This window comes from Sphaeramia orbicularis, chromosome 24, assembly GCF_902148855.1.
Source record: "Sphaeramia orbicularis chromosome 24, fSphaOr1.1, whole genome shotgun sequence".
Classification (NCBI taxonomy): domain Eukaryota; kingdom Metazoa; phylum Chordata; class Actinopteri; order Kurtiformes; family Apogonidae; genus Sphaeramia; species Sphaeramia orbicularis.
The window spans coordinates 34,212,183-34,236,375 of record NC_043979.1 but is presented as its reverse complement, the minus strand read 5'-3'; the positions used below and the strand labels follow the sequence as shown (position 1 = coordinate 34,236,375).

General features: G+C 35.4%; 2 protein-coding genes across 4 annotated transcripts in view; one reads left to right on the top strand and one right to left on the bottom strand.

Annotated features, from left to right (window-relative positions):
* Positions 1-4,412, bottom strand: part of capn3b (calpain 3b) — a 42,415-nt gene extending 38,003 nt beyond the window's left edge. The window contains exon 1 of one of the 2 annotated variants that reach the window (XM_030128174.1): positions 3,786-4,412. In XM_030128174.1, the coding sequence (XP_029984034.1) occupies positions 3,786-4,103 (318 nt within the window). In that variant the 5' untranslated portion in view covers positions 4,104-4,412. The remainder of the gene's footprint in view (positions 1-3,785) is intronic. The other variant, XM_030128175.1, reaches the window with a different exon arrangement.
* Positions 4,413-9,841: 5,429 nt separating this feature from the next.
* nrbp1 (nuclear receptor binding protein 1) lies at positions 9,842-21,708 on the top strand. 2 transcript variants are annotated; one of them, XM_030128177.1, is made up of 18 exons: positions 9,842-10,440; positions 10,688-10,961; positions 11,048-11,170; positions 12,323-12,424; positions 12,529-12,618; positions 12,736-12,776; positions 13,032-13,126; positions 13,783-13,866; positions 13,955-14,013; positions 14,899-14,997; positions 15,093-15,225; positions 15,412-15,502; positions 15,726-15,776; positions 17,677-17,812; positions 17,901-17,954; positions 18,056-18,119; positions 19,971-20,026; positions 20,128-21,708. In XM_030128177.1, the coding sequence occupies exons 2-18, from the start codon at positions 10,716-10,718 to the stop codon at positions 20,221-20,223; spliced, it is 1,620 nt and encodes a 539-aa protein (XP_029984037.1). In that variant the 5' UTR covers positions 9,842-10,440; positions 10,688-10,715; the 3' UTR covers positions 20,224-21,708. The 2 variants fall into 2 exon arrangements, with proteins under 2 accessions (XP_029984037.1, XP_029984038.1); XM_030128178.1 differs by having other exon boundaries at positions 10,640-10,961.
* The last annotated feature ends 2,485 nt before the right edge of the window (positions 21,709-24,193 follow it).

Here is a 24,193-nt window from a genome sequence, read left to right as displayed (position 1 = left end):
AAATCTGCTCAAATGTAATGTGTTCTTTTCTAAATGCATTTAAATTAAATACCTTTGGGTTTTGATATTTAAAAAAAGAAAGAAAAGAAACTATTTAAAATGATCCTATTGGACTTTGGAGAAAGATTTTACAACTATCTATTATTCTATTGAAAAAAAATTACTTCAGAAAATAAGAAACAGAATAATAAATAATATTAGCTAATATAATAAATACAATTAGGGTTTTTTTTGGAAAGCTTTTTTGTAGGTGGTATTTAATTAAAAATTCTGTGTTTTTGCTTCACTTACTGTATTACTACAATATTTATGAAATAGCTAAAAGAGATGCAAATATGCACTCAATGATAAAATCAACATATTATTGAAAATATCTGAATAACATACAACTCAATATTTAGAAAACCCTTTTCTATGGTGTATAAATATAAATGTTTTTTTGTTGTTTTTTTTAATCTCCGGAGCGGTAGGGAAATCTTAGTATAAATGTCTTTTTCCTCAGCTTAGATTCTATGCTATGTATTACAACACAATGCAAGATACTCGATATAATAAAACTAAATAAATAAATTATAGCATTATATACATATATACATATATATATATATATATATATATATATATATATATATATATATATATATATATATAATAGACATTATAGCTATGTCAGCCCTGCGATGAACTGGCGAATCGCCCAGGGTGTACCCCACCTTCGACCCTATGTAGCTGGGAAAGGCTCCAAGCGACCCCCATGACCCTAGTGAGGATAAAGTGGGTTCAGAAAATGCATGAATGAATGAATGAATGAATGAATGAATGAATGAATAAATGAATGAATAAATTATAGCTACACCTTCATCTATGTGTAAAAGTGGATGTGACAAAATAAACCTATCTAACCTGTAAAACTAAAAGAAGCTGTCAAATATATAGCCCATACATAAGTTTAATGCTGTACTCTTATTATTTTTTTAATTTGTAGTTTGCTTTTTTCTTTTCCTTGAGTTTATAGATATTGACTTATCCATATCTGTATTCATATTTGCATTAATAATAATTCTACTGGGCTTTGTACTTTTCTGACGTCTTTCTTGAGTGTAATTTCAGAACTTTTTTGGGTAAGACTTTATAATAAGTACACACTATGAAGCATTAGTTAAGCATTAATAAATACTGAATTCATCATTTATAAAGCATATTTCTGACATGAATACTCATTAGTATATGGTTTATAAGCACAGTTAGAAATGTTTTGGAAAATTAGATTTGTGAGTTAGTATAAAATTCCCACTAAAATATTCACTAACTATTAGTACATGTCTGAAAAGTGTATGTGCGAGCATAAATGCACATCGTAACTGGTTTGTAAGTGATGCAATACTAAATTTTTAAATGCTGAATCCATAATTTATAAAGTATGAAAATACAATCATTAAGCATATTGTAGATGAGCTTATTAATGATGAGTAAAACCATTATAACTGTGCTTATAAACCATATACTAATGAGTATTCATGTCAGAAATATACTTTATAAATGATGAATTCAGTATTTATTTATGCTTAACTAATGCTTCATAGTGTGTACTTATTATAAAGTGTTACCCTTTTTTGATATTCTGTGTGTTTTACTATAGTTTAATTTGTAAATTAGAATCATTTTCATGCATAAATGTATTTATGATTGTGCTTCCAGTAAAGGTTTGTGTCTTTGGTGGTGTCTGTTTCTGCATGCTGCTCTGTTTATATCTGTGTTTATATCTGTGTGGGTCTACTGGCAGATGTCATGAGTCGAGGACATGAGTCTCCTCATGCCGAGATAAGCCCAGTGTCTTCTGCCAAAAGTCCACTTCAGGACTACAAGTCAGAACCCCTCGATGCCAAAGCCCAGAGCTGGACGCCTATCAAACTCTTATGTATATCAGACAAAAAACTGAAGGCCAAAGCCAACTCTGAGTTGCCGCTATGTTTCCCGGCAGTGTCGGAGTGCGTCTTCTGCCAGTACTGCTCCTGTGTCAGCTGTCTAGGACTGAAGAAGGTGATAACCTACAGCTATGCACCCACAAACATGCAGCCATATCAACTTTGACACCCCACCCACGCAGCTGTAAAGCTGGTGATGAGACACACAAGGACTTTAGAGAAGAGCTTGTGAAGAGCCACTTTCATACTGAGATTTTAACCCTTTCATGCATGAATTATGAGAACCTTAGTCAATTTTTTTTTTCTTGAGTGTTTTTATTCCTCTTTAGGCATGAAAAAAACAATGCAAATGAATTTTCTTTTTATGAACCTATTTTTCATGGAGTCACAAAAAAGTCCACTCAGCCGGACACCATGCATTTAATTTTTGAAGCAAAGAAACATGTATTTAAAACTCCTCCTCAGAAAGTGATATACTGTGTGAAAACTATGAAATAAACACATTTTTAATGCCACATAAATGCCAAACAAATTTAATTGCTAAATCGCTAATGTTTTCTCACATTTTTATCGTACTCTAATATTAGTTATTACTCATTTCATGGAGATAATATCCTCCCAGGAATTTGACAGCTTTAGCTTTTTTACATTAAAAAAAATGTCTTGATTGGAAACTGCATAATGCAACAGTTTGTTTGTTTTTTTCAGATACATTTTTAAAATAATTTTTATTTATTGATTGATTTGTTAATGGAATGTCCTTTGTAATGATATGAAAAAAAAAAAATTGTTTCAGAAAACTGTTAATTACAGTCTAATAATAAGTAGCAACTGATTTACACTAAAACATGATCAGGTTTATCAGGGCTGTCAAACTCATTTTGGTTCAGGGGCCATATTTAGCCCAATTTGAGCTCAAGCGGGCCAGACCAGTAAAATAATGACTTAATAATCTATAAATAATGACAAATCTAAGTTTTTCTTTTTGTTTTAGTACAACAAAAATCCAATTAAATTATGAAAATATTTACATTTTACAAAAAAGATGTGAATAACTTGGAAAAAACAGAAATTTCATTTGAAAAATAAGTGCAATTTTAACAATATTATGCCTGGAATTATTATTTATACATGTACATTTACACACAGTGTTACATAAACATTTGGTAACAGGCAGAATATTGTTAAAATTTTGGAGTTTGGAACTAAAATTAGAACAATTTCTACAATATTACATCTCTTATCATTAACACAACTACAGATCATAGTGGATCCATAAATGCACCAAACATTTAGTAACAGGTGGAATATTGTTAAAATTGCACATTTTGGGTTGTTCATCTTTGTTTTTATTTATGTATTTATTTGCATTTTATTGTGAAAGAATAGTTTTGTAGATGTAAATATTTTCACAGTATAATGTTATTTCTTTCACTTAAATTTTTTCCACATAATTTTTCACAAAGAAAATTTGTTGTTGTCATTATTTATGGGTTATTGTGTTGTTATTTTTACTGGAGATCAAATTGGTCTGTATGTGGAACCTGAACCAAAATGATTTGGACAACCTGGACTGTTCAGGTTCATTTTTGCACTTTCAGAAATGGAACCTTTGGCGGGCCAGATTTGGCCCCTGGGCCACATGTTTGACACCTGTGAGGTTTATCATGAGCGGCAAAGTTACCATAATTGTATGAACTGCAGTGTTTGGGATGGTGCATAAGCGTCCTCTATGTTGGCTGATATGGAACTAAAACAACAAAACCCATGAATATACAATACAGCAGCTGTGGAATATCTGTCCACTGTAGTGACCAGTATGCATGAAAGGGTTAATGAGGAAAAAAACCTGACACTCACCGAGGGACGTTTCCATTCAAATTTCATAGGGAATTTGCGACTGTAGAAGAGCGAAGCATCACTGGCAGGAAACATCGGGTCTTCAAACACCACGTTCTGCTTCACATATTTATCACGTAGCTCCAAAAAACTCTTAAGGCGCTTGGCATCTTTGACAGCCTCATTTCTGCTTAAAATGGCCGAGTAGATGGAGTTTGTCCCAGCAGGAGGATAATCACTTTTCTCATCAGGTCCATATGATGCTTCAATTTCTAGCAGGACTTTCACTTTTGTTTCTTCAACAACAGGCACCTGATCTTTGTATTTCTCGTCCTCCATTTTTATCTGTGTGCACTGCAGCTTTAAGTCCAGTTTCAGAGATCAACCAGCATATGAGGTACAAAAAGAAAATGAGAAGTCCGTCCTTATTTCAAGAAACAGAGCATGAACTTGCAAAACAGTCCAAAGAAACTTCCTGTGTCCTCCCTGATTCTGATGAACTTTCACTTCCTTTATCTGCTGAAAATACTGTCACTGCTCATAGACGGTCACCAACCCAACTCTCTCACACCAACGGTCACACTTTCACTGTTGTGTCCCTGGTGCTGGACCTAAATATAGGCCACTTTAAAGGAGAGGGGAGGAGGCTTCTCAAAGAGAGACCCTGACCCAGTCCCAAGATTTCAGGTCATAGGCTGCAACTCGGGCAGGACTGTCAAAAGCAGGGGTGTCGAACTCATGTTAACCCATAAAGACCCAAACAACCACAGGCCGCCAAGATCATTTACCAATATAAAATGTTTAATAACCAACAATATAAAACGTTTAATAACTTCTGATCCATTAATCCTATCAACACATGTAAATAATTGGTGTAAAATGCAGTTCGTCATATTTTCATGGTCATCAGATATGACCCATTTGGATGTTCAGAGGCTCTATAGTTACCATGGAAACACTATCATCTTCTACAACAGGGGTGCCAAACTCATTTTAGTTCAGGGGCCACATTATGCCGAATTTGATCTGCAGTGGGCTGGACCAGTAAAATAATAACATAATTACCTATAAATAATGACAACTCCAAATTTTTGTCTTTGTTTTAGTGTAAAAAAAAACAACATTAAATTATAAAAATACTTACTTTTATAAACTATCCAAAAAAAAAGAAAAAAACAGAAAAAAACTGTAATTTAAATTTAAAAAATGTAAGAAAATTTAGTACAATTTTAACAATATTATTCCTCCACTTCTCATTTGTCCATGTGCATTATGGATCAGATCTACAAAGACACTAAACACTGAGGAACAGGAAGAAAGGAGTTCAAATTGTGTTGAATTTTCTTTAGACATTTCAGGTTCTTCAGATTTGTTCAGGTTATTCACATTTTAGTGTTCAAGGTTCAAGGTTCAAGGTTCAAGGTAACTTTATTTGTACCCGTGGGTAGATTTGTTTTGCAGCAAGCTATCGCTTACTGCTGGTCGCTGCGTGCGGATAGTTTGGAAATGTGAATATTTTCATAATCTAATGTTATTTTTTGCACTAAAACAAAGAAAAAAATAAGTTGCTAATTCTAGATTTTTTTTTTTTTTTGGCTTAATTCAAGATTTTTTTTTAACTCAATTGAAGATTTTTTTTAGCTTAATTCAAGATTTTTTTTTTTAACTTCTTTGAAAATTTTTTTTTTGCTTAATTCAAGATTTTTTTTTTGCTTAATTGAAGATTTTTTTTAACTTAATTGAAGATTTTTTTTTTTTTTTGCTTAATTGAAGATTTTTTTTACTTAATTGAAGATTTTTTTGCTTAATTCAAGATTTTTTCCTGAATTCAAGCTAATTTATTTTTTGCTTAATTCAATTCAAGACTGGAACTTTTGCACTTGGCAAAAACATCCCAGGGGCTGAACTGGACCCCTTGTGGGGTCGCATTTGGCCCCCGGACCGCATGTTTGACACCTGTGTTCTACAACATTGATTCATCAGTAAAACCCATGGAGTTGGATCGATGACAGCAAATGGACACACTTGGTTTATGTTCAGTTAATGATAAAATTTGTTGAAAAAGTCACATTTTCTTCATTTTTCTCTGTTTCTGATATTATGAGAATTCACTTGAATCTGAGCTTTTATGAACATCTACATGATCAGTCAATTAAATCTGGGAAGATACCTGACTTTTATTGAAGACACGCACAATATAGAGGATAATATTGTAATAAATGGTGATAAATTGCTGCAGAAAGGTTAAATAGAGAGAGCTGCCAGAAAAGTAACACTTATGGGTTAATTCAGAGGTCACAAACAGCCCAATTTGATCTTAACTGGGCTGGATCAGTAAAATACAGTGAAAAAAGAATACTTATAATGAAAATGTTTACATGTGCAAACTATCCTTTAAAAATGTGAATAACATGAACAACCACGAATGAAATTTCTTAAGAAAAATAAGTGCAATTTTAATAATATTACACTGTAAGCCCAGATAAGTTGAGTTTACTTGAAAAAAAAAAAAAAAAAAATGAGAAAAGTGGTTACCTTAAAAAAAAAAAAGTAATGATTAATGAACTTTTTAAAATACATTTAACTTGAAATCTTTTAATATTTTAGTTAAATCAACTTGGAATTTAATGCATTGAAATTAAGTTAAGTGTAATAACTATGCAAAGCAGTGAATATTGAAAAAGGTTTGAAGTTAAATGTACTTAAAAAGTTCATTAATCATTACTTAAATTTTTTAAGGCAACCACTTTTCTCAATTTTTTGAATTAAACTGAAATTATTCAGGCTTACAGTGTATGCCTCAGCTTCTCATAAACACATGCGCATTAAACTTACAGATCAGAGTAGTTCTACAGACACAAAACATTTAGGAACAGGCAGAATATTGTTAAAATTGCACTTTTTTCTTTTTTAAATGCATATAAGAATACACATTGTGAAAAATCGTCCTTTTTGTCTTTGATGAAAAGTCAGCTATTTTTTCAATATAAGATTTTCCACAGGTGATTTTTTTTAACCTCTAAACCTTACACATGGCTTCATTTGAGAAAAAAAAAACAAAAAAAAAAACAACAGAACCAGAAACATTTTTTTTCTCCTTTATTTTCTTAATAATTACACCCATCTCTGTTTATAAAAGTGATAATAAAGTAAATCAATCTAGCTCCACCTCCTGCAGAAAACAACAAGTTGTGTCAACAGTGATGCTTCTCCATCAATAATATAATGATGTCAGTTATAACCAGTACTTTTACTTGAAGACTTTAGCTATTTTTCTGCCATCTTTTGCAATTTCATGATTTTACATTACTATACAGTCACGGAAAAAATTATTCGACCATCAAAAGTCATCAAAAACAATGGTTATGCAATCAAGTACTAACTCCTGTGTGTATCATGTGACTAAAACAGACACAAAAGAAAACATGGAATGCCTAAAAGCACTGTTTTTGTCAGTACAATGCCATAGATATTGATGTAAGAACTGAAGTGATTTTGGTTATTATTAAGAAAACATGGAAAATGGCTAGATATCAGCTCTGAAATTAAACTCTTATGAGCTATTTTTGTTGTTATCATTATATTTGTCCAAACAAATGTACTTTTAGTTGTACCAGGCAGTAAAATGAACAAGAAATTCAAGAAAACAAGGTGGGTCTACTAATTTTTTCCGCGACTGTATTTGTCACGTTCACATAATTAAAGAATCGGACTATTTCTTCTACCATTGCTTTGAATGAGGTCAGTGCAGCACTTATTAGAAATGTAGATCAGCTTTGATTATTTTATATAAAATCAAGTTGACTCTACTGATTTAATGCACTGATGAAATATTTGTGTATTACTGCCAGGATTGTAATTCGGCTAAAATTTGCTTAGAGGTCTTATTTATGTCTTTGTGCATAAGAAATCAATATAAGTGAATCTCCAAAGGAACTTTGTGTTGGTAAATGCAAGTTCTGCAAATTGACAGGATTTCAGTTCTGTTGCAGCATGTTGATGGTCATATGAACTATGTTTTCAGCTCAAAAATGTCCAATTTCGTCACAATTAATGCTATATTTTCATGTCACAAATGGCCAAGTTATATTTTAACTGAATTTACCTGAAAAACAAATATTCTGTTCTTTTAGATTCCCCATTTTTTTCTTACAAGATTCTATCCTACATATCACATGTTCTATTTTTACAGGTTCAATATGGAGTATGGTGCTGATCCATCCTGCATATGTTACGCCAATACATACATTAAGAATGTCACACATCACTTTTTAAATCAACAGTTTTCTAATAATAAGCATTTTTATAAAGAAATAACAATTCTATATTGTTATTTCCTCTTTAGTATGATGATAAACTATACAATAAATAATTCTGATCCTAGTTTTTGCACAGGGATCATTTGTGGAAACGGTGACATGGCTGCCGAGCATCAGTATGATGGGATCTGTAACAACCATGTCACATCCGTCCACTGCCACATTTTGTGTTTTTGTGTCATCTGTTATTGTTTTAGATCCACAATGCTAACATTTATGAATAAGAGGAGAATTAGCAATAGTAAGTATATAAGTTTATTCCTAATAAAGTACTGGTAGTGACCAGAGCATCATCGGTAATGTCATGTCCATCCACCAGCAAAAGTTTTCACATACACGTGCTATTCAAAATCCAATATTTCTGAAAATATAGCTTCCACTGTCAAATAATGTCAGTAGTCTGTGCACAAATGTATTAGCATTATTTCAACACAGTTCTATGCATTTCTTACAACTTTTTTTTGACAAAAATGCCCACTCATTTGACCCTCTAAGTAAATTTTAGCCGAATTACATTTGCTCCATAAATACAGCATACATAATATCAGTTATGTTGACACCTAGTGGTAAAACAAACGACTTGATGATAATTTCCTTGCCAGTAAGTTCTGGTGGTGACATCATCGACCATTTGTCATATTACAGGGATCAGTTGGTTCAGTCCTCTGTCAGTCTGTGCTCATCAAATAAGAAAAAGGAGGCTGACAGAGGCCAGGTTGCCAGGTTTGAAAAAGAAAGCAGCCGCACAAATTGTTACTGGAAACAACGTGATGATGTGATGTGTGAAAATTTCAAATCCTTCCGTTGTATAATTAGTGTAGTGATTAAATTTCAATTTTTTCAGGTTTTTTTTTTTTTTTTTTTTGTGATAGTTTATAAAAGTAAGTATTTTCATAACTTAATGTTTTTTTTTTTTTTTACACTAAAACAAAGACAAAAATTTGGAGTTGTCATTATTTATAGGTTATTATGTTATTATTTTTCTGGTCCGGCCCACTGCAGATCAAATTTAGCTGAATATGGAACTGAACTAAAATGAGTCTGACACCCCTGCATTAGATGATTAAAAACAATTCCCTAACGACAACAAGTTCTATCTATCTATCTATCTATCTATCTATCTATCTATCTATCTATCTATCTATCTATCTATCTATCTATCTATCTATCTATCTATCTATCTATCTATCTATCTATCTATCAAGTGATTTATCATTATTTATTATCACATTATCATCTATATTTTTTTAGGCAAATCAAGTCTTTTCATGTATTTATTTTTGCCGACTATGTATACGTTCATTAAAGCTCAGAGTAAATGTAAAGGTTATTATATCAAATAGAAAACCTGAAGAAAAAGTGATTTTTTTTTTGAGCAAAATACATCATTAACAGAACAAAAACCAGTTGTCTTTAACCACTGTTTTCTGTAAAACTCCATGGGTTTTACTGGTGAATTAATTTTGCAGAAGATCTCAGCGTCTCCACATTCACTATGGAGCCTCTGAACGTCTAAATGGGTCAAATCTATCTATCTATCTATCTATCTATCTATCTATCTATCTATCTATCTATCTATCTATCTATCTATCTATCTATCTATCTATCTATCTATCTATCTATCTATCTATCTATCTATCTATCTATCTATCTATCTATCTATCTATCTATCTATCTATCTATCTATCTATAAAAGGGGGATCCTGTGTTCCAGACATGGCAACCCTCCCCTGGCTCTGACGTGCGGAGCTCGTAGTGCAGTGTGCATCTGGAAGTTGTCGCCATCATATCTGGCTAAATGTTAACCTAGCTCCAAGTCAGTCAGCCGCAACCCTCGAAGATAAAAAGTTAATGAGACCATTTACCTCTCTCCGTTTGTTTTGTCGAGTTTCGATTAAACGTTGTGATGCTCTTAATCAGTAAATGTGCTTTGTGCTGTTGCAGTATTGTGTAGTTGACTCACATTAGCAGTGGCTAATTTTCAGGGCACATTAGCAGGGCTGGAGTCTTGAGAAGCAGCAAGGGGCGGTGGGGCTGCTAAAATAGTCGCTAGCTAGCAGCGCACTAGCTAGCTAGTTAGTTAGTTAGCTGGCAAGCGAGTAACACGTCGACTGACATTTAACATCACGGTGGATCAAGCTGCGGAGGTGGACGCTGTTGCATGCTAGCCGCTGCCTTTTGTAGAGGAGTAGCCGGAGCCAAGGAGCTGGCAGCGTCGCAGAGCTAACGGCAACTCCGCCGAGGGACCGGAGGAAGATTTTAAGCTAACTGAGCTAAACAACCAACTCGGACTGCTCTGCTACGGTGGGAGGCTGTTAAACTGGAGCTGGCATCGGCACATATCTCAACTTTAACTCGTATGTTGCAGCCAATACGTCACCTATCTTTTGTTTGATGCAGTTTATTGTAGCTCTAACTCAATGCTAACAAGCTAACTTCTTCCCTACAAAGTCTATGTAACCTGCAGCGTATGCTAACACATAGTAATGATGTAAAGCTAATATGCCTGAGCTGCAATCGATGAGCTTTGTGTTTGATCTGTGCATCTGTGTGTAGAGGCCAGTGTTGTGTGTGTTGATGTAGGGACGTTTGTGTGTCTCTCAGCCGGCTGCTGGGCCTGACAGCACTAAAGATGTCTGAGGGAGAGACCAAGCAGGCCCCGGACACGGTCCAGGAAGTGAAGCCGGAGTCCATGGCTGCTGCTGCTGCTGCATCACCACCCACAGGTCAAGGGGTATCATCTGTGTCCCCCCCTGTTTCCGTGGTGACCCAGCCTCCTGCTACTGCTGCCACAGAGGATGAGGAAGAGGAGAGTGAAGATGAGTCAGAGATTTTAGAGGAAAGCCCTTGTGGACGCTGGCAGAAACGCAGAGAAGAGGTAGAGGACACTGACTGTCACTGCTCAGATATGTCTTTAGTAAAGCTTAGGAAATGGGATGCACTGAATTGTCTGTCATCCTTCAGGTGAATCAGCGCAATGTCCCCGGGATCGATAATGCTTACTTGGCCATGGACACTGAGGAAGGAGTGGAGGTGGTTTGGAATGAGGTCATGTTTTCGGAAAGGAAAAATTTCAAGCTCCAGGAGGTGAGTGAAGTCATAAACCAACATATCTGTTCGAGGCAGTTCTTTCTGATTTCTTGTCGAGCGTTAAGGAGTTGTTTTTTTTTATGTGTGTGTGTGTGTGTGTCATTCCTCTTATCGCTGTAAAAATGTGGAAGCATACTGTTTCTGTTTCCCCTTTGGCTTTAAGCTCCTTAGGCAAGTGGTCGGACTTGTTGCTGCCAGCACTGTGGCAAAGTACACACAGAAATTCAGGGAGTTCAGTTAGTAAGCAGAACAAAAGAACTGTACAAGTGGTATTTAAAGCTTGTGTTTGCATTCATGTTTTGGTATTTTAGGCATTTAGTTTGATGTTTTATCCTTTACCCTTTCGGAGCTTCCACTTTCTCACTCGTGTTGTTGTTTCAGAAATGGCAATAATTGTCAAATGTTTCAATTATTCTTTTATTTAACTGTGCTGGGCGTAGGGGGCTTGTAAACCCACAGCTGCTGCAGGTTTAGCTGCTCCACAATAGGAAGTGTTTTACTCTAAACATGTGTATGGCTGCAAGACAAATGTGGTTGTGCACATGGCTGTTTGCATGGAGAAAAAATAAGACTGGATGTTTAATGAGCATTTATTTCTTAATTCTTTCTCATACAAGGCTGTCTTTTGGATTGAAATGTCATGATATAATGATGAGCAAACTTGTATTTTGTTAAATTTGGAATTGAAATTTCACATTATAAGGAAAGATAGAGCGTTCACAGAAGCAGTTTTATCAAACTTTTGTGCTCCTTTAAAATGCAGGGTGTCAGTTGTCCCTTAAATGTCTTAATTGTGATTTTCACTGGTTGATTGGATTGATTGGATTTAGGGTTTTAGTTGAAACGTGTTGAAAATAGCTGAACCTTGTGCAAAATCAAGCTTAAACCACGAAGTGTAGGCATAAAGGCATTAAAGGCATTAAAGTATCATGGGAGAAAAGCTGCTGTAAAAATCCTGCCAATACCCACTACAACCTGCCAAAATATTAACTAACATTGGACCATGTTATTAAAACTGATCTGATAATAATGTTCTATCATAATAACACATAAGATATAATAACAGGTCTCAAAAACAGTTGAAAAATCCTTGGATGAATTATAATCTCTGAAGAGTTAATCTGTTTTTCTCTGTTTTTTTTCCTACAGGAAAAGGTCAAAGCTGTCTTTGACAATCTGATCCAGCTGGAGCATTTGAACATTGTGAAGTTCCATAAATACTGGGCTGATGTGAAAGAGAATAGAGCGAGGGTAAGAGATAGTCACAGAAATCCTTTACTTGTTAAATCAGTGTTAACTTTTACAGATTTCACCAACTTTTACAGTTTTAATGTGGATGCATTGGTTTTTTGCAGGTTATTTTCATTACTGAGTACATGTCCTCAGGAAGTCTCAAACAGTTTTTAAAGAAGACAAAGAAAAACCACAAGACAATGAATGAAAAGGTAAAAATCACCTCCTTACTCACAGTAGCACCTCATAACGTCTTGGTTAACCTGTTTTATTCTTTATTTTTACATGTTTACATGAGTTTTTGTTGACCTATATTTTTTTCTTGTCAGGCCTGGAAGCGCTGGTGCACACAAATACTGTCTGCTCTCAGGTCAGTATGACAGTCAGCTGCTCAGTATTTATGAATGCATGAATAAGACATTAACCCAATTCTTAGAGATATTTTTTACTGTATCTGCATTGATGATCCTCACTGCTCAACTACTGACATTTATGTTTACATGAAATCCATCAAAGTGTCAGAATAAATAAATCACTGGCTGCTTCTGTCAGATAATAAACCGGTTATTTGTGGCCGTGTGGTTCTATTATATGAAGTATTTTACACATGTGTATGCGTCTCCAGCTACCTTCACTCATGTGAACCCCCCATCATCCATGGAAACCTGACATGTGACACCATCTTCATCCAGCACAACGGACTCATCAAGATCGGCTCAGGTAGGATCCACATGACTGTAAAAGACAAAAAGGGTCAGGCCGATGTAAACCTGGTAGCATTAACCCATAAAGACCCAGTGCTACTTTTGTGTCAGTTCCCAAATGAAAGTTTCTCTATATCTAACCTCCCTTAAGTGATTTATCACCATTCATTATAATATTATCCTCTGTATTTTACATTTTACCAGTATAAATCAGGTATTTTCCTGTATTTAACTGACTGATCATGTAGATGTTCATAAAAGCTCAGATTAAGATTAATTCTCATAATATCAGAAACAGAAAATTAAAGAAAATGTGACTTTTTCAACAAAATTTATCATTAACTGAACATAAACCCAGTGTGTCCATCCACTGTCATCAATCCAACTCCATGGGTTTTACTGGGGAATCAGTGTTGTAGAAGATGACGGTGTTTCCATGTTCACTACAGAGCCTCTGAACATCCAAATGGGTCATATCTGATGACCATGAAAAGATGAAAAACTGCATTTTACACCAATTATTTACATGTGTTGAAAGTATTAGTGGATCAACAGGTATTAAACAGTTTACATCAGTAGATGCTTTTGGGCAATGATGGATGTTCGGGTCTTTATGGGTTAAGGTTTTTTCACTGTTATAGAAGCTTATCAAATCTTTTCCACTTGTTTCAGTTGCTCCAGACACCATCAACAACCATGTGAAAACTTGCCGGGAAGAGCAGAAGAGCCTTCATTTCTTTGCTCCAGAGTATGGAGGTAAAATCCTGCTCTATTTTTTTTACATGTCTCACCTGTACATCAATTAAATTTTTCTTTAATTCTAATTAGTTTATGTCTCTTTTAGCCGTTGCCAATGTGACCACAGCCGTGGATATCTATTCCTTTGGAATGTGCGCCTTAGAGGTGAGAGGACACTGTTCTCCTCTGGGTTTTTAATTCACATATTGATGAATACAGTCTGTTTTTATGTGTTTTTAAATAGAAAACAGGATGTTGGTTTCCTGGCCTAATGCAAGAGAGGAAATGTGGAAATATTTTAATCATTTGCTTGTTTTGGATGTGAAACCAGTATTTACCAGCGACCTCAATTTTCAAGCCACAGTTTTTTTGTTTTGTTTTGTTTAAGGAAGTGAATATGAAAACTGGTGTGCATCGTATGACTGTAATGTCATATTTAAGATTTACTAGACAGCTTGCCCTAACTTTAAATAGAATAATAATCTTGTTGTGTTAAATGAGAACATGATTGCAGTTGAGGCTCCTCATCCTCGTGGCCTGCTGAGGGTTTCAAGGAAAACTGTTCCCGCCAAAACTTTGAGGAATACTTGGTGTTTTCCTTAAGAGAGTGACATTACAGATGTAGTGTTAGTTTAATAACTGTAACATCCCTAGTTAATACTGAAGCAGATGTTGTTAAATGTTTTTGTTGCAGTGAATCCCACACATTTTTCAAGGTTTTTGTTTGCTTCTTCTTGGTTTTACATCATCATCGTGTTTCTTCTATATCTTTTTTGCCTTCTTACATCTTTCCTGTTATTCTTTGTTGTGTTTATGTTAAAATTTCATTTTGTACATCATCATATCATATCCTTTTACATGACCTTTGTGACCTGATTCTCGCAGAGGTTGCTTGTCTTCTATTTATTTAGGAACATGATTTGGCAATTCATATTATTGTATATATTTTTCACTGACAATTGTTGACCCAATAATTCCATGACCCAATTTGGTAGTTTTCTTTTATGAGTGAATCACTCCTCTTACCGTCTTGTCTAAACACTTCCTCAGATGGCTGTGTTGGAAATCCAGAGTAATGGAGATTCGTCTTATGTGTCCCAAGAAGCCATAAACAGTGCCATTCAGTCACTAGAGGACCCACTGCAGCGGGTGAGCATCTGAAAAGTGCATCTAAAGCCTGTACGCCTCACAGTGGGAGAGATCAATGCCCTAACGTGTCTTTTTTCCCCACCAATGTTTTTCAGGAGTTTATTCAGAAGTGTTTGGAGGTCGATCCCAGTAAGCGACCCACAGCGAAGGAGCTGTTGTTTCACCAGGCCTTGTTCGAGGTGCCCTTACTTAAGCTGCTGGCTGCTCACTGCATCGTCAGCCACCAGCGTAAGTTCAACCAATTACTGCCTCAGTTTGATCCGAGGCTGTCGCATAGACATACAACAGCTTTCTCCACATCTATGCATATCATAGATTGCACTTATTATGTTTTAAAACTCTCCAACTTGGCTAGCACCAGCAGAAAAATAACCAATATGCTTGTTTCTGATGTTGTCTTCTGTTTATTTTTAGACATGATTCCAGAAAATGCTTTAGAAGAGATGACGAAGAACATGGACCCCAACTTGGTGATTGTTGAAGGGAAGGAAGGAGTTCAGATGAAGTAAGTGGGATAGGGCGATGAAATGTTTATTAATGTTCTCTGTTCTTCATACTGTAACATTAATATTTACACTTAGAAGTTTTACATATTCTATGTAGTGGTTTGACATTTGATTTGTACCATTTCTAACTCAGCTTTTCAACAGGATGGAGATTAATTTGAACTAATTACAGGATTAGAGATAAAATATTTAGCTTGTATAACACCTTGTCTTTTGCTTCAGGCTCTCCCAGTTTCCTGCTCTTGAGTTGGACAAGTTCCTGGAAGATGTCAGGTAAGGACATGTTTTTACAACAGCTTGAATATGCAGCTAAGCTTCACAGGTCTTGAAAGTCTTAAAAAGTATGGAATTCTGAAATGCTGTTTTCCATACCTTTAAAAGTCTGGAATTTTGTGTGAAAGTCTTATTAAAGTATGGCAAAAGTTTCTCTTATAGTCAAAGTTTAGAGTATGCTCAAAGGGACATAATCTTTTAAGATGAGAAACACATGAGCATTGCATATTAAAAAAAACTTGATATGATTTCACTAACCGGTTGGTACTGGAATGATTCTAGTGAAACTTGTTTGTGTGATATCTGTTGAAGAAAATCTCAAATCCTGGTTCAAAGTTTGCTGCAATGAATGTGGCTTTATTTCAGTGTTCCCCAAATCTACGTTTTCAGATGGTATTTATACAGTTACTTCAAAGCAGTGAACTGAAAACAAAAAGCAAAGAAAGAGATAAAGAAAAAGGGTTGTACTCCAGGAAGGAGCCAGGGAGTTCACATTCAGGGGAAAAGGAAGGGGGAAGGGATTCACACCCAGGGGGAGGGTAAGTTTTTCGGACCTGGTGGAGGCACTTTAACATGTCATCAAAGCATCAGTGGTTAATGCTAAACAGGTCAACTCAGCAGGGAACAGCATACAAAAGGGGGTCTTTTGTGCTTAAATAAAATATTTATCTTACAAAAGCGCTTCGTTCAAATTGCAACCTACTCTAAGCCACTGACTTCTTCTGCTAATTTATTCTTCAGACTAAATTCACTTAATATTTTTGATATTAATATCTACCAAATTTGTATTTTTATGTATAAAATTCAGTATAATCAAAGTACCTAGCCTGAGCATTTCATTTTGTATTTTGCAACCAGTGCTGCAGTTCATGGATGCAATACTCGTCGAAATTAACATTTTCATTTGCCTAAATGTGTCGCATAAAGAGCTCAGTTTTGTGTTAGGTATAGAGGGTGTAAATTGTGGAGCCAATTTTCACATGTTCTTGGAAACAGCACATCAGAGATATCCTTTAAGAAATATATAAGGAAATCAATTATGATAGCGAATTGATATGTTTGTATATATTTATATTGTCTTTCCTTTTTTAATGAATTCTGAATGTGTGTGGACGATGGAAGTCACAACTTTTACAATGTTTATGTATTTATAAGGTGGAGGCTTTAAAACAAGCCATTTTAGGCTTTCTGCCTCTCCCTGCACCTTTACTGTATAATTATGACTTTGATCAATGTTATGTATGTGCAAAATAAATCAATAAATCAGACCAGGATACATATTTTCTTCCTCATATCCATGCACTGTGGTTTTCATATGTTTTGAAAAGGTTTCTGTCAGTAGAACATAGTTTACTGCGAATTATGCATTCATTCATTCATATATGTATTAAAATGAACTTTTCTACTACACACAACAATCTCAACCAAAAAAGTAGGCACACAAGTATAAAAGTATATACAGTCAAGGTCTTGGGAAACAGGAAGGTTTTTAAAAGTCTGGAATTTTTATTTGGATAAAGAGCAAACACCCTGAATTCGTTTTTGTGCATTGATTAAAGTTTGATGTGACACCAATAGCTTGAAGGATGAAGGAAACGCTCGTCCTAGAATTTAGTAAATTGAACTGAATATACTTTATTGATCATCCAAGGGGGAAATTCAAGTGTGTACAGCAGTGCAAGACAGTATGCATCAATACAATAGAAAATTGAAGAGATAAAAATATAAACAAGTTTGTTAAAGTGGCTAAAGTGACAAGATTTAAACCAAAGCCTTGGAGTTTGCAATAGAAAAGTAAAATAAAAACCATTGTTATTTGAGTACAAGACCAATAATACATTTGGATGAAGAGAAAATGGGTTGTGTAATGCTTCTCGTTTGTTGTATTTTTTCTAATCAGGAATGGGATCTATCCACTGACTGCATTCGGGATACCCTGTCCTCAACAACCTCAGCAGGAGGCTGTGAAGTCACCCATAGTGCCCCCCTCAGTCAAAACCCCGACCCCTGAACCTGCAGAGCTCGAGACCAGGAAGGTACGAGCTCACTGCGCTGAAATAGAAAACAGAAATACCACATACTGAATGTTCCTTTCATTTGCTAATTCTAATATGGTCTGCTCAGGTCCTTCAGATGCAGTGTAATATTGAGCCTGTGGACGAAGGCACCAAGCATCATGTAAGGGTCTTCTCTGTCTGTCTGATCAATATTTAGACGTGTTATTCTGCTCCTGTTTGGAAGTTTGCTTTGACACTTTTGCTTCAAACGTCTCTTCCCAGTTGACCTTGCTGTTGAAACTTGAGGATAAACTGAACAGGCATTTGAGCTGTGATTTGTTACCAAGTGAGTGTCTTTATTCTCTTCTATTCTGTGTTTGAAGGGATGGAGTGGAAATTTGTGGAAATGTATTGAAAGTTGAATCTGCATACAAGTGCTTAAATGCTACTGTTACTTTTGTCTTTATCTTGTATTTCTTTCTTTCTTTATTTAAGGATCCCCATTAATCTCTACCAAAGTAGAAACTATTCTTCCTGGGATCCATTCCCAATATTAAAGTATTACAATTTTTACATTTACAAAGCACATAGACTGAAAACAAGACATAATAACAAAATAACAAAATATAGAACATTATCTGAGTAAGTGAATATCGAGTTATAACATAGAGGGACGCATCAAATAAGATATTATTGTAATTAATTATTTATCATGATAAGAAGATATGATCACATTTATTGATCACTGTATTTGTAAATATTTAAAGTGCATATAAATATTATAGTTTATATTAAAAATGGTTGATTATGCAAATCTGATTGTGTGTGAGGTGACCAAAAAAGTGTATGTGAATGGTTTGAATGGAGGTTTTGTGTTGTTATAAAAATATACAGAAAAAAAGTGTGTTAACAAAGCAAAGGAAGCGGATTTAATTTAATTATTAGTTTGTAAAAAGGGGTGGGAGTCAATAAGTTATCCTTCTTCCCACTCCTTTTCGAGCGCAGAAAATTTTGTTTGACCATGTGGTATGGTTCTGTGTTATCTGATGATTCTGTGTGCTCAAAATAAAACTACTACTACTACTACTACCACTACTACTACTATAGCATTGTTTCATTATTGATTATAGATTTCTTAGGTGTCTTTTAAAAACATTACTTATTAACATCATTTCTGGAGGTAACATTCCAATATGAAATGGCTCTGTAAACATTTTTTTAAGTGCATTAGTTCTTGGCAAAGGCAAAGTAAAAGCAGCATTAGAGGCTAGTCTCATGTTCAGCCCATGTCTGTAACAGGTGTACTGTAGTTTAGAGAACAGGCTAAGGGGTTTGTGTGAGGTCTAGATTTTATGCAAAGACAACACAGAACTAAATGCCAATCTGTCCTGAACTTTCATTCATGACAGTCTTTGATGCATTGCATTGATATTAGTTCCAAACGGACACCCAAGAGCCAGTGTAGCAGCCCCATTCTGACCTTTCTGGAGTTTATCATCATTTATGTTTAGCCTTGTGTGTATATACCCTTTATATTTAGCATATGTTTCTCCTACTCTGGGGTATTTTTTAGTGTGTGTGTGTGTATATATATATATATATATATATATATATATGTATATATATATATATATGTATATATATGTATATATATATATATGTGTACCTCTGCAGAGGAGGTTATGTTTTCATCGGGGTTTGTTTGTCTTTTAGCAAGATAATTCAAAAAGTTATGGAAGGATTTGGATGAAATTTTGAGGAAATGTTGATACTGGCACAAGGAGCAAATGATTAAATTTTGGTGGTGATCGGGGGGGGATTTCAGACCTCTAGGTCTTGTTGTTCAGAAGTTATAGAAGGCTGAAAATAGCCAAAAATTTCAAGTCTTAATTTTGGTTGCAATTTTAGGGTACCCCCTACCTACTTCAAATGGTCATAACTTTGGAACTATTTACAATTAAGCCTTAAAATTTTGGATTTTTCCATCATATATAATGTAGTAGAAGTATGTAAAAATTTAGAAAAATCTGAGAGGGTCAGGTGGGGACCACTTGATGAAATTATATGGAATGATCCAAACAGAACAGATTTTCATTGTTCCTGTAACAGTGACAATGAAGCTTTATTTTCTTAATGTTCACATACATGATGATAATCTGCATCAGAATCTGAACGTCACGCTTGTGTTTTTGTGCAGATGAGAACGTGCAGGAGTTGGCTGTAGAGCTCGTTCAGCTGGGATTCATCAGTGAGGTACGAAGCGTTCGCTCTCCACTGATCTCAGCGGTGACGACATTTTCTGTAAATCCAACTCAGAGATAACCTTTTAACCCGCCTGTGTCCATTTTTTTCAGGGTGACCAGCCCAGACTCACATCCGTTCTTGAAGAGGCCTTCTCAAAGTTCTACAGCCGTAACGGTTCTCTGAATCCAGTTACAGTTTCTTCGTAGCGGAGGACTCCCCCAGGCCTTCTGCCAGCACTCCTCGTCCTCTACGACAGGACTAGCTTTGGCTCCGCCTCCAAGTTGCAGGAAAGCTTTGCGGGGACAGAGGAGGAAGCCTTGGTCTGATTGCAGATCCTGCATCCTGTCCTCCTTTCTTCTGGTGGGAAAAGCTGCCACTAAGTGGTCATCGCTTTCTATTATTTTTTTCCCTCCCACCCAATACAGCCATCTGCTTCTCTTTTAAAAGAGGAAATCTAGTCGCAACTTCAAGGAAAATACAAATGTTTTCACTTTTGGCTTAATTCTGTCAGTTCTGAGGTAGTGATGAATTGTTGGATTCAAGCAGAATAAAACTGGATAACAGCAGTATTTTCCTTAAGTCAGTATTAAAACTGTATTTTAAATATTTTTACTTAAAACTGTTTAATAGTTGTCTGTATGGAAAGAAATCTGTCCCAGCATACTGAGGTGTGTGTGTATTCTGGTGTTGTAAGGTTAAGTCTGGTTGTCTGGTCCTTTTTACTTCCTCCTGAGCAGCGAGTGAAGCATCCTCCTTGTATCGGTTTTTCGAAGACTCTTGAATGCGTCAAGCTAGTAATGCAACATGCAATGTCACTTCAAAAAAAGTAAACCCTGTAATTATACAAAATAGTGATAAAACATGCAGTCGTGAAACAATCTGAGGGGTAACAGCTACAGATGAAATATAAAAAAATCAGCTATTTATTTGTGTATCTTTTTCGAGTGTATGCTGTACTTCACTTTCAGCACTAAGGCCGCTGGTTGTTTGTTTGAATGTATGCTTCTACTTGCTCTTCGTTAAATCGTGCTGTTATTTTCTATGAAAAGGGTGTCGTCACTTGACTGTGGTCCAACTACTACTGTAGCTTCTGTTTCAGCCCGTCACAGCATGTACTGATGAGGGCAACCGGCGAAAAGAGAAGCTCTATTCAGACAGCATATTTATGCAAAGGTGCTTCCACCTCGGAGCATTTTTTCAACTGCCTGTCTGCGTGAAATTGGAAACTGATGCACACAATAAGCTCCTGGAGGTGGTTCAGTTCTCGTTTGAAGACGCTGCAGATAGATCAGAGTCATTTATCAGGCGCTGACTTAAGGTTTATCCGCATGTTCGTACTCAGTCCTGCAGTCGTGAAGCATTAGTTTCCACTATCGAAAACATTCGGTTTACTGTCTCTCTCTGCTAGTTTGCACTACTGTACACTTTTATATCATTTAACTCCGGTTGGAAATGTCCCGTAGCCTCTTGGCTCATTCACACCAACAGGAGGACCTTCAGCGATTTGGCGTCGTTATTAAAATTCGGTCAGTGATCCAGTGGTGTCTGTAGATACTGCGACATACAAGTGTGGGACTGCCCGGCATGCTCGTAAACATCTTGTGCACTGTATGCTGGACACTGTGCTCTGTTTCTGCAATGCATTTACCCCCTTTTTTCACTTCCTGAAATAAAAATTTACACTATCACCACTTCAAGTATTGGACGTTGTGGTCATTTAGTTTAGTTTCCTGCATATTTCATACTCAAGACTTTATTACCTCCGCCAAGTGTAACGGCGGAGGTTATGTTTTCATCGGGGTTTGTCTGTCTGTTTGTTTGTTTGTCTGTTAGCAAGATTACTCAAAAAGTTATGGATGGATTTGGATGAAATTTTCAGGAAATGTTGATACTGGCACAAGGAAGAAATTATTACATTTTGGTGGTGATGGGGGGGGGGGGGGGGGGCTTGTGTATATATACCCTTGATGTTTAGCATATGTTTCTTCTACTCTGGTATTTTTCAGTATATATTTCCCTCTGCCAAGGAGGTTATTTTTTCTTGGGGGTTTGTCTGTTAGCAAGATAATTCAAAAAGTTATGGACAGATTTTGATGAAATTTTCAGGTAATGTTGATACTGTCACAAGGAACAAATGATTAAATTTTGATGGTGATCAGGGGGGCGGGGTGGTTTGGGGACAGATTTGTTTGTCTGTTAGCAAGATAACTCAAAAAGTTAGATTGATTTGGATGAAATTTTCAGGAAATGTTGATACTGGCACAAGGAACAAATGATTACATTTTGGTGGTGATGGGGGGGGGGGGGGGGGGGGGCGTTGTGTATATCTACCCTTTGTTTAGCATATGTTTCTTCGGCTCTGGTATTTTGTCAGTGTTTTTCAGTATATATTTACCTCTGCCAAGGAGGTTATTTTTTCATCGGGGTTTGTTTGTCTGTTAGCAAGACAATTCAAAAAGTTATGGACAGATTTTGATGAAATCTTCAGGTAATGTTGATACTGGCACAAGGAACAAATGATTAAATTTTGGTGGTGATCGGGGGGGGCAGGGTGGTTTGGGGACAGATTTGTTTGTCTGTTAGCAAGATAACTCAAAAAGTTATAGATGGATTTGGATGAAATTTTCAGGAAATGTTGATACTGGCACAAGGAACAAATGATAAAATTTTGGTGGTAATCGGGGGGCTGATCTGCCTTGGTGGAGGTCTGTGCTCTCAGAGTGCTATTCTAGTTTCATTCTGAGTCTGTATGGTTTTATGCTGCCAAATAATTATCAGATGTTTGTTAACGTCACAGCTCCAAACATCATAAAACACTTCCTTATATTGTATGATTATTTTTTAGAAATCCTCACTTTTATATTATAGAAAATAGTAGCAGCAATAATATTTTTTTTGTTTTCTTCATTGTAGACCTGGAGGTGTTTGCATATTGTGTAAGAAGCTGCATTTACATTAACTTTTAACTGTTTCTATACCAGTGGTTCCCAACCTTTTTTGGCTCTTGGCCCCATTTTAACGTCACAAATTTCTTGTGACCCCAGACATTCAAAACAGAGACATTTTTCTCTTGAAGATGTCTTATCGGGGCTAGGCGGGTGAAGAAATTTTTCCATTCTCTGTTCGGTCCAGTTTTCAGACTGACTGTGTCCGGGCAAGTTTAAGCGTAGTAACGCACGTGGTCACATGATCCAGTCAATCAAGATATGCCCTCTCAGATATTATATTCTGCATTTTATTTGAACTTGATTTTTATTAGGAAAAATGTGTGGTGTTTTAATTATAATGACATATATATATTGAATCCTTAAAAAATATTTTTATTCATTTATTTATTTTTTATTATCAATTACTAGAAATTTCAGGCGACCCCAAGGTTGAAAAACACTTTTCTATACCAAAACAATAATAATTAGTGCAATTTCATCTTTTTAATTATAGAAAATTAGTTGTATTGGGTCAAAACACCTATTCGAAATCTCTCTAATGGGACATTTTAGAGACAATTTGACAGATTAGTGTTGCTAAATGACCCACATTTTTACTTTTAAATTCATTTTTGCTTTAGTTGGACCATAAGGGATAGAAGTGTTAGAGAATATCGGTTCTGCAATATGTCGCGATATTTCATTTCACAATACTGTATCGATATTAAAAAGTACTGTATCAATATTTTTAGGTATTTATTCAAATGAAGATATGGTGAAGGTTCATATTTGTTTTTTATTTTTCTTCATTGTTTATACCTTATTATTATTTAACACTCTTTTATTAAATAATGTCAGTTCCTTTGTTGCGATTGCACAAAAATAATGTTCTGATGTTATTTCTGAACTAATAGAATATGAACATTTGAACAGGATCTTAAACTGTAATGTCTGTAAAACAGAATTTAAGTTTTAACGCAGGAACATTTTGTGATATAGCATTAGATCCTGTTCTGATCAAATAAAAATGTGTTTAGTATTTGTGCATATTTCTGATGTAAATAAGTTCTTCCAGGAAATAATCATTTTAAAAAAAGAAACAAACAAAAAATTGCCTTTTTAACAGTATCATGATATATCGTATCATGATCCCAGTATCATGATTTGTATCGTATCGCCCGATTCTTGCGAATACACAGCCCTAATAAGGGATTATCCAAAACAAGGAGCTACTTTATATTAAAATAAA

What these genes read in the sequence shown, in the direction of transcription:
- nrbp1 (XM_030128177.1), top strand. Translation starts at nt 10,716, where the DNA reads ATGTCTGAGGGAGAGACCAAGCAGGCCCCGGACACGGTCCAGGAAGTG. An exon ending in ACTCATCAAGATCGGCTCAG is followed by an intron (nt 13,127 to 13,782) that starts GTAGGATCCACA and finishes CACTTGTTTCAG; the next exon opens with TTGCTCCAGACACCATCAAC. An exon ending in CAGAGCTCGAGACCAGGAAG is followed by an intron (nt 17,813 to 17,900) that starts GTACGAGCTCAC and finishes TGGTCTGCTCAG; the next exon opens with GTCCTTCAGATGCAGTGTAA.